The 9,493-nt window shown below is 51.8% G+C and overlaps 1 protein-coding gene across 1 annotated transcript in view; it reads right to left on the bottom strand.

Annotated features, from left to right (window-relative positions):
- Nucleotides 1-9,493, bottom strand: part of LRIG1 (leucine rich repeats and immunoglobulin like domains 1) — a 128,313-nt gene that overhangs the window by 32,127 nt on the left and 86,693 nt on the right. Inside the window, exons 4-7 of the mRNA XM_007445668.1 lie at nucleotides 7,645-7,782; nucleotides 5,220-5,363; nucleotides 3,576-3,719; nucleotides 596-739 (exon numbers count right to left, since the gene is read on the bottom strand). Of these exons, the coding sequence (XP_007445730.1) occupies nucleotides 596-739; nucleotides 3,576-3,719; nucleotides 5,220-5,363; nucleotides 7,645-7,782 (570 nt within the window). The remainder of the gene's footprint in view (nucleotides 1-595; nucleotides 740-3,575; nucleotides 3,720-5,219; nucleotides 5,364-7,644; nucleotides 7,783-9,493) is intronic.

The raw sequence follows: 9,493 nt of genomic DNA, 5'->3' as shown, positions 1-9,493 counted from the left end.
AGATATTTTTTTTTTTTTTTTTTTTGGTAACAAACTGAAAGTTTTGGCAGCGCTGTGTAGTCAGATGATGGACAGCATTTTCTAGCAACGAAGTGTTTTTTAACTAAGATCTGTACATCATTTTCTAAGACACACTTAACAGACTACAGTGTAGCATGAAGATACTTTTCTATGCACTGGGAAGCCGAAAAGTGTGTGACTTGCTTTACTGAGGCGGTCTGGAACCGAACACGCAGTATCGCCGAGGCCTGCCCGGAGCCCCTCTCGTGAGAGAAGCACGTGTTACGCGGTGTAGCCGTTCGCAGACAGAGGCTCTGAGAACAGCCACCCTTCGACAGCAGCCCCTGCTAATGTGAAGTGGGGTGAAGGGTAGGGATGAGCAGGGAGTCAGGCCCTAGTGGCTGCGATCCGCGGGGCCTCGGGGTCCCGTTCCAGGCCTGCCTGCTGGGGGCTCTTTCCTCCCTCCGCAACAGGCCCCTGAACCCCCAAGCCCACCGTGCCATGGGATGCGCGGCCCAGAGTTCCCCGGGCTCTGGAGGAGTCCCCTCCGGGCCGTGTCCACAAAGCACCTGCGGAGCCAGGAGGGGACACTCACAGCTCGTGCAGCTTCTGGCAGAAGCTCCAGCCGTCACGGTGGATCCGGGAGATGAAGTTGTTGCCAAGGTGGAGCTGGTGCAGGGCCGTGAGGCCATAGAGTGAGCCGCTGTTCACCTCCGCCAGGCTGTTGTACTCCAGGTGCCTGCAATGACGGCCACGTGCGCGGGGTGAGCGTGGACCCCCGGGGCTCACGCACCCACCCCACCCACGGCGAAGGAGCGGCTCCCCGGCATCACCCAGGATCCGACAGCACTGCTGGAGAGAGTGGTGAGGGGGGTGTGTGCACCTACATGTGTGTGTACGTGTGTGTGTGCACACCTGTCTGGGGGGCAGGAGAAGACACGCAAAGCAACGCAGATGGCGGTGAGGACCCAGGCCGACTGAGAGAGCTCAGAGGCCAAGGGGAAGCTCCTAGAAGCAACCTTATTAGCCGAGTACAAGCGAACCAGCACACACACGGGCAGAGGAGCTCCGAGCAGAAGGCAAAGCCCACTCCAGGAAGAGAAAGAAGACAGATGAGGAGGAAGCTCTCATTATCCCCATCTTGCAGATGAGAAGACTGAGGCTGGGAGAAGCTAGGGAACCTGCCTAACACTCATTCCCAGCTCAGCCAGTAGTGAGGGGCCAGAATTCAAACCCGGGCCTCGCTAACCAAGCCTGGGCTCTGGACCACTGTGCCAAGAAACACGGTTTGAGCTCTGGGGTCAAACTACTGGGATTTAATTCTCAATTTTGCCACCTGGCTGGTTGAAGGAGCCTGAACAACCATAAAGTGGAGATACCCAAGAAGTATCGACTCCATAGGGCTGTGCTGAGAAGGAAGAGAAGGCAGGTCAGCGACTCAGCATCGTGCTGAGAACTGAGCTCCTGCTAAATTAAGGAGGGACGTTACTACCATCCTGCTTCTCGACGCCACACAGCCCGGCCACAGACAACTCCGCCCCATGGGACTGGCCTCATGAACAGAAGCTACTGATTCAAATGCTGCTCCACGTTCAGTATTACAAGGGCTTCAGGCAACCAGGTTTCACTTTTATCCATCGTCCTTTTTCTGCCTCTGCTCAAAAGGTTAGCCCTTAATTTATAAATAACCTCTAAGGCAACTCTTTCTTCACCCCCCAATTGGTATGAATTTGTTCACCATAAAACCCAAATGTCATGTGCTAAGGACTCCATGTTCTTCTGAGAATCCTGACTCCTGGCCCTCCCAGCTCACGACCACCTGGGTTCCAAAGTCCAAAATGACAGTTTTAAGAATGTCAAGGAAAAGTGTGCTCGAATATGTAAAAACAGAGGCAGAGCCACGCAAAGGTGAACAACGAAGAGAGGGAGAAGCAAAACAGCAGTGCTAAGGGTGTCATTTTACAAAGTGTGTGTGTGTGTGTGTGTGTGTGTGTGTGCGTGTGCGTGCGTGTGTGTGTGTGTGTGCGTGTGTGTGTGTGTGACGGTGCGCATATCGAGAGATGCTCCTGATAATGAGGACAGCTCGGAGGGTTGATGGAACTGGACCTGGAGTTTTTGTTTTTTGTATCAGTTGCAAAGATAACTGATAAAAGGCATAAACGGAGTGATGTAACTCATAGAGACTGGAAGGGCATGGGGGTGTCCTGAGCAAGTTAAATCATTAACCATAAAGCAAGAAATCTCACGGTGACACGTCAAGATAGTGGTATAAGTGTATTAACTTGGAAGGAACCACTACAAATAGAAAACCCCCAAAAGAGAATGACTGGAAGTGACTGCCTGCCTCATGGGGGTGGAACTGGGGGAAAGAGAGAATGGCAGCTGGGGTTGGTGGGGGGGCAACAACTACTTTTCTTTACAATTTGATTTTGCTCAACTATGAGTAAACGTTTCTTTTGATTAAAAATAAATAAATGTAAATGCTGAAAAGATGAAGCTTGGTAACTGCCTCGCCTGCCCTTCTCCGGATGCTTTTCCATCCCTCCGCAGGCAGGCAAGCCCCGTGATTGTCCACATCTGGCTGGAGCGAGCGCTCCCTCGATAAAAGTGGAACATCTGCAGCGAGGGGCTTGATTAGTTCACAGAACATAAATAAATCTCTCAGGGAGAACTATACATTTTTGGCCCACCTGCATATCAAGAAAGACGGTCAAACCCAAAGTGAGGAGAGAGGGAACTTCCTGTGGTGTGCAGGAGACAGGAGAGGATGTGGGAAGGGAGCCCACTGTCCGCCAGGGCGGTGGGGTGGGGGTCTAATAGGGAAGAACAATGTGACCCCACGTCAGATGCCTCTTTTCCTTTAACCTGCGCCTTCTACTGCTTTTGCTTCCATTTAAGAATCTTGCCTGTAGCGTGTGAAATATACAGGGTAGCCCATTTTCAAGGCTCTGACCTTTAAAGGTGTTAATACTTTTCTATTCACATAGAGATAAAAAGTTGCAGAACAGCGACTAACGTTTGTCTTGTTGGAGGTTTACAGGAACGCCGGGACCTGACCTACACCGTCAGCTGCAAGGACAAAGGATTCCTACACCAAGAACTCTGCAACAACCAGCCACGCCCCTGCCTCACCTGGCCTTTAAAAATGCTTTGCTGAAACGCTTTGGGGAATTCGGGGTTTTGGGGCACGAGCCATCCGTCTCCTTGCACGGCCCCGCAATAAACCTTTCTCTGCTCCAAACTCCGACGTTTTGGTATTGTTTGGCCTCACTGTGCGTCGGGCACGTGCACTTGTGCTGGGTTAACAAGGGGAGGGGAAACGGGGAGGGGAAGCAGCCCCAGCAAAACAGCCCCTCTTCCAACCTCACGAACCAACTCGCTTCACTGAATTCAACGAAACTCCCCCCAAGAGATTTTCTTAACCTGCAAGAAAAACACCCTGAGGTTTGGCAAAGTCCCCAAAGACACTGAGTGGCGCCCAGCTGAAGTCCCAAAGGGCAGGGGCTGGGTCCGGCCGAGGTCCTAAATGGTCCCTCAGCGCCTGCAAGAATCCCCGGCACCTGGCCCGCACTCACAGCGCCTGCATCCTGGCCAAACCCCAGAAGGCGCCGTCCGTCAGCTTGCTGATGTTGTTTCGCTGGAGCCTCAGCACCTCCAAACTGTCGAGCCCTTGGAACGTCAGGCCCTCGATGAGCCGAATCCGATTCCGATTGAGGTCCCTAAAGAGACGAAGCCAGCGGTTCACAGCGTCCCCCACCCACGGCCCCGCCTACAACCATCGCCACGCGGTCCCCGGAGACAATCCCGGGAAGCCGAGACGTATCACAGACGTGCACGCCCAAGTGCATGCAGACGCTGACGGGCCATTGCTAACTGGTGAAAGGGGGGCCCAGAGCTCCCCGAAGCCGGTCCCACCGCACCCCCCGAATGAGCGAGTGCTCCCATTTCTTCCCCAAGCACCCATGACTCTGCAGTGAGGAGGGGGTATGACTCAGGAGGTGAACGTCTTAGGTGAGCTGTCTCTTAACTCGGCAGCAGAAACCCACACCAGATGCCTCAACCCAGGAAAAATCTAACCAACGGGTATCAAACGGCAACGACATTTCCCACCGAGGCACTACTCAGGTCTCTACTGATGGAGAGAAGTGACTGCCCTCAGGGGCGGGCATCTGGGCGCACTGCGAAGCGTACACACGGGCTTCCAACCCCCGTGTGCTGAAGCCTCACTGAGCCAAAAGATCTCAGGAAGCTGGGTGAACTGGCTCCATCGGTAATACTCAAGGAAGGGAGAACACAGCCTGGCCAGAAAGCCCCTGGATTGCCCCAAATACTTCTGCAGTGTCTCATGACCCACATACGGCCCTTAGCATCCACAGAGCTTCTCCAGCACCGGGGAGGGCATGGCCGGGCCCCGCCGCCCAGGTGTGTCGGAGCGGGGGGAGTGAGCAGGGCGGGGCACACCCCGTCTTGCCGCCAAACCTGGCCCTGAACACTTGTGTTGTTCTGCTTAAACCAAACATCGATTATCAGCTTGTTTTCCTGAGGTAGCACTCTTCTGATACAAAAAAAGGACACCGGCGAACAAAACAACCAGGGGACAAACAGTCCATCAGGTTCTGGTAAATAGAGGTCCTCTTGACTCCAAACCCTGGGCCATTCTAGGAGGGCACTCAGCCGTGCTGGTCAAAAAAGTAAACAATTACACCCTTTCATTAAAAAAAAAAAAATCAGTTGACTACCTTATGAGATTAAGGAGATGAAGATGGTGACCCATCTCCTGCTTCCTACCTCTGGCTACACTGACTTCCTCTCAAACTGCCCAAGCAGTGCCGGACTCTGTAATGTCCACAGTACAGATTATCCGGGTGCCTTAAAAAAACACAAAAACCTCGGAGACAAATAAGGAACCCCACGCCCACAGTCTAAGCATTAGCCAGGATCAGCTAGGCAGCAGGATTCCTCACTGCATTTTGGGAAGTGCCGATGAGGACAGGCATGTATATCCTAGGTGGATCTTTCCTCGGCAACCTGGGGCAGCCTGCAGGCACCACACCCAGCTTCTAATTTGCTTTTGTTAGGCTCTGCATCCACGGTAGCTGATGCACAGCCTGACCGAGGGGCAGTGGGGAAGCGGGTGCATTTGGATCGAGGTCCTGGGGGAAATTTGGCCTCCATGAAGTGTGGCTAAGCTTAATTAAAGTGCAGGTCTCTGTACTCACAGTTGTGTCAGCCGGGGTAACTTGAATGCTTTCACAGGAAGCTGGGTGATCCTGTTTTTGCTCAGCCGAAGCGTTAGCAGCGACCGTGACAGACCGTCAAATGCTCCCGACTCCAGGGTGCTGATCCGGTTGCTCGCCAGGTTGCTGGAATGATTCATGAGAGAAAATGCGGTGGTCAGTAGGAGGCCTTCCTCATTCTGTTACCGACACCAGACCTGCCTGAGTTAGGAAAATGAGCTAAAACACACCCAGAAGGATGGGTTTCCAACGAGACATTTGTCGTCCCGAGGCTGCAAAGCTCACCTCTACCCCCAGACTCGGGTGTCAGGATCATCCTCGTCAGGCTCGATAGAAGCCTTGTTTGAGAGCCCAGAGCTCGCTCTGCTCGTGGCCGGAGGGGTTTACCCCAGGAGGGTGGGAGGGAAGTCAATTACCTCCACCCCAGCCATCCTCGCACCCCAGCTGGGCCGCTGCAGGAGTCCCTCCTTGCACCCACTACCCAAGAGTTAGGGTTCAAGGTCGGTGAGAAGAGCCTTAGGCAGCAGAAAGTCCACTGCGAGGCAAGGTCACAGTGGATGTCATATAATTTGGAGAAACAGCCTTTAATTCTGAAGTGGGTCTCACTGTATGATGTGTAAATGTGCAAAAACCAATTCATTTTAATAATTTTAAATGTGTCAGAGAAAACATTCTAGTTAGAGAGATCGGCATGAGTGGTTACCAGTGGGGAGAGGGGAGGGGAGAGGGGCGAGACAGAGGTAGGGGATTAAGAGGTACAAACTACTAGGTATAAAATAAATAAGCTGCAAGGATATATTGTACATCACAGAATATACCCAATAGTTTATAACAACTATAAACGGACTATAATCTATGAAAATTCTGAATCACTAGGCTGTACACCTGAAACTTACATAATACTATAAAATCAACTGTATCTCAATGAAAAAAAAAATTGTTTTAAGGGGTCTGCATGGAATCCCTTTAAAAAACAAGCAATAGTTGCATGGGATGTCCACCTACAGGATTACAAGTGTACGGGGCACCTCCCCTCAAAACGCAACGCACTGGGCAGCTAAGGTCTGTGCACTCTGTTGTATGTAAATTACATCAAGTAAGGGGAAAAAAGGAGAGAAAAGGGGGTAACAATTTGGTCTTTCCTAGGAGAAGTTATCCCCAACACTTTTCCTTCTACCTTCCCTAGACCAATGGTGCTTTTTGTGGCTTAAGCAAAAAGGAAAAAAGACCAGAGAGAATTGTCTACATTGGATAACGGAATGGAAGAAGGCATTCTTCGTCTCCATCAGGCAGCGGCCCAGGACAGGGCACATGAGGATTCTGTGCGAACGGAGCTGGACTGTTTGTTCTTAACACTCCAGATTAAAGAAGAGTCTGTGTGATGACGATATCCCGGCCAGCATCTGCCAAAGTACAACATCCCTTGCTTTTAGGCAGAGAGAGAGAAGGTCACTGCAAGTCAGTTTAGCAGTGGTGGTTTCTTTGTCCCAAACAAGTCAGTGCCAGGTGGCAGCCGGACCCACCTTTCAAAAGCCCTCACTGAGGGCTGAGCACGGCCACATCGGCCGAAGGATTAGCCAAGGCCTCCTTTTTCCAACTCTGGCGTTTTCACGCAGCCTAAGAAAGAAACCGCTCCTCTCCTCGGGGATCTCAAAAAACCTGTGTGCCTGGCCTTGGTCACCGAGCACATGGGTCACAACGACCCCTAAAACCAGCCTCACGAACAATCCTCCAAAGCGCTCACTAATAATGCAGGGGATGGGGACTCACCCGTCACCTGAACGTGCCTTTTTAGCCTGAGTTTTCAGTTTCTTCCCCAAAGCAACGTTTTCCTACCAATAAGCGGTGGGTTAAATAGGCTTTGACTGTTTTTCTCCTGTCTGCCAACTGGCGGGGTGTGAGATGGGGCAGAATGATGGGCAGAAGAGAAACAGACCAACGGAGAGGCGGAGAAGGGTCAAGAGAACTCAGAGGATGCACGAGCACTGGCTGGTTGAGCCTCTACAGAGAGGTTTCGCTCCGATGTCACTCATCTAAATACCCCCAAACCTTTGTTCTAAGTTTTTGTGGGAGGCAGCCCAGTGAAGGAGAAAGGAAACAGGCTTTGTGGTCAACACAGCCACGTATTTCAGGCCTAGAGTCTGCTCTTAAATGGTCAGTCTGCTTCACATCTCCCCACCTCAGGCTTCCTCAGCCACCTCTACAGCCAGAATAACGCTGCTGGACTTGGAGATGCTCTATGAATGGGCTAACAGAGGCCTACGGACCTGGGTCTCCTGCCCCCTGCCCTGCTGCAGGGGGAGGTGTGTGCCCATCCCACTGACTCAGCCGGGCCACGCTGGAGTAGAGGAGGGAACGTCCACCTGCGTCCACACCTGGGGGCTGCCGGCAGACCCAAGGCACTTACAGCTCCTTTATGGGCAGCCCGTGCGGGAAGCAGGTGCTCCGGATCTCTGTGATGTTGTTGGAGCTTAGATCCAGCACTTCCAAGGAAACGTAAGCCTTGAGCTGACTCCCCTCCACGCTGCGGATCCTATTGTGTTGCCTAAGACACAGAAAGGAAGGTGAGTCCAGCATGTCATTTTGCAAAGAAACTATTTTCCTTAACACTTCTTCCAGACATCTTTTCCCCTAGCTGCTTTGCAATTTCAGAAAATTACAAACGCCATGACACTCCAATTTTTTTAAAAGAATTTGGCTGCGTCGGGTCTTAGTTGCGGCACACTTAAATGACATCTCCCGTCCCTCTTTCCATCAAGTTCTTACCCGCAGACTGGGAGCTAGACAGAATGTCAAATTCTTTGTCTGTGACAAGTTTGTCTGCCCAAGTTCTAAGCCAGGCTACTCTCCCCAAGGACAGGAACACAGGGGTGATATTTCGGACGTGTGGAGAGCCGCCTGGCACGAACAGCACTCAGATCTTACTGGTACACCTTCCCACAAAGGATGTGCCCAGTGCAAGCAGCCAGTTTCTGATGTGGCTCGCATCTAGAATCTTCAGAACCTAGTCCAACCCCATCACTTACAAGAATGCGGGCACCAGAGCCCAGAGTTCAGTTTAATCCAACTGAACGCATCATCACATACCTCACATTTTACCGACACCTGCCAATGTACCAGGCGGGGCGACAGACACAAGGGATGAAAAAAAGATTGCAAAATCCTGACAACCTAATAAGGGACACAGGAACTCAGTGCTGGGTCTAACTGGAATCGAATCCCCTGCACCTCCAACTCCACACTCTTGATAGCTCTGTTCCTCAGTTTCCTCATCTGGAAGATGGGGCCACACCCTTTACTTCAAGGATATGGATGATCCCACCTGAACCACACTGCTGTGTCTGGCAGATGTTCACATAAGTGTTCAGTGTTTATCTCCCTCCAAGACTTACTTGTCCTTTAACCCTCTTTCTGAAAAATCCCGCAGTCTAACCCGCCAACCAGTATTTATTAATCAGGAGAGATTTGACAGATGCTAACCAAGGCTGGAGGGAGCAGGTGGCCCCCATGTGGGTTTCGCTCTGCCTGGCAGATTCAAACCACCGCGGCCCCGATCCCAATCCTCAGATATTTCAGAATCTGTGGAGTGGTAGCGCTGGGCCTCTGGGCTCCAGTCTTTCACTCAGGCCAGTTTCTGAGTAAACAGTATCGGGGTCTCCAGCCAATCAAAGCATTCTTGAACACGATACAAGTGAGCCAGGCGTCGCTAACCAAGTGGCATCTCTCTTAAACAAACACTTGACCAAATCGTTTCCAACAGGCATAAACAAGGCCCTCTTTCCCAGAAGCTCTGGGGCTTCTCGCCGACGCCTTTGTTTTCTTCCCCTCTCTCCCAGGCCCTGAACCCAAAAATCCATTTATAAGGGTACAGCTCCTTTACACACAGCAAGGCCACGCCAGAATGAGAGGCCCCTTTTCCCTCCACGCACCCCACCCCCCAAACTACCTCCTAGTTCTTTATTAAGTTCTTAGTAAAGAGAGTCTCTTCAGTTTTCTGACTCCGAAAGAAAGAATAGAAAAGAAGACCTTTATTATGTAAAGTATGGGAAAAAAGAACAAGAAATAAAGGGAGTAGAGCTGAGCCTCATCCAGGAACTCTGAATGCAGTACCAGGGAGCCGGGAAAAGAAAGTCTGAGGAAAGAAGGGAAGAGGCGCCGCAGGCCCCAAGTCACACAAAGAGGGACCATACACAGTCCAACGGACCACGGGACAGCTGCGAGCCCCCGCCCGCTTCTCCCACTGCCCCCCCCCCCCC

This window comes from Lipotes vexillifer, unplaced genomic scaffold (assembly GCF_000442215.2).
Source record: "Lipotes vexillifer unplaced genomic scaffold, Lipotes_vexillifer_v1.1 scaffold239, whole genome shotgun sequence".
NCBI classification, from domain to species: Eukaryota; Metazoa; Chordata; class Mammalia; order Artiodactyla; family Lipotidae; genus Lipotes; species Lipotes vexillifer.
The sequence above is the reverse complement of the archived record's forward strand: the minus strand, read 5'-3'. Positions and strand labels throughout refer to the sequence as shown.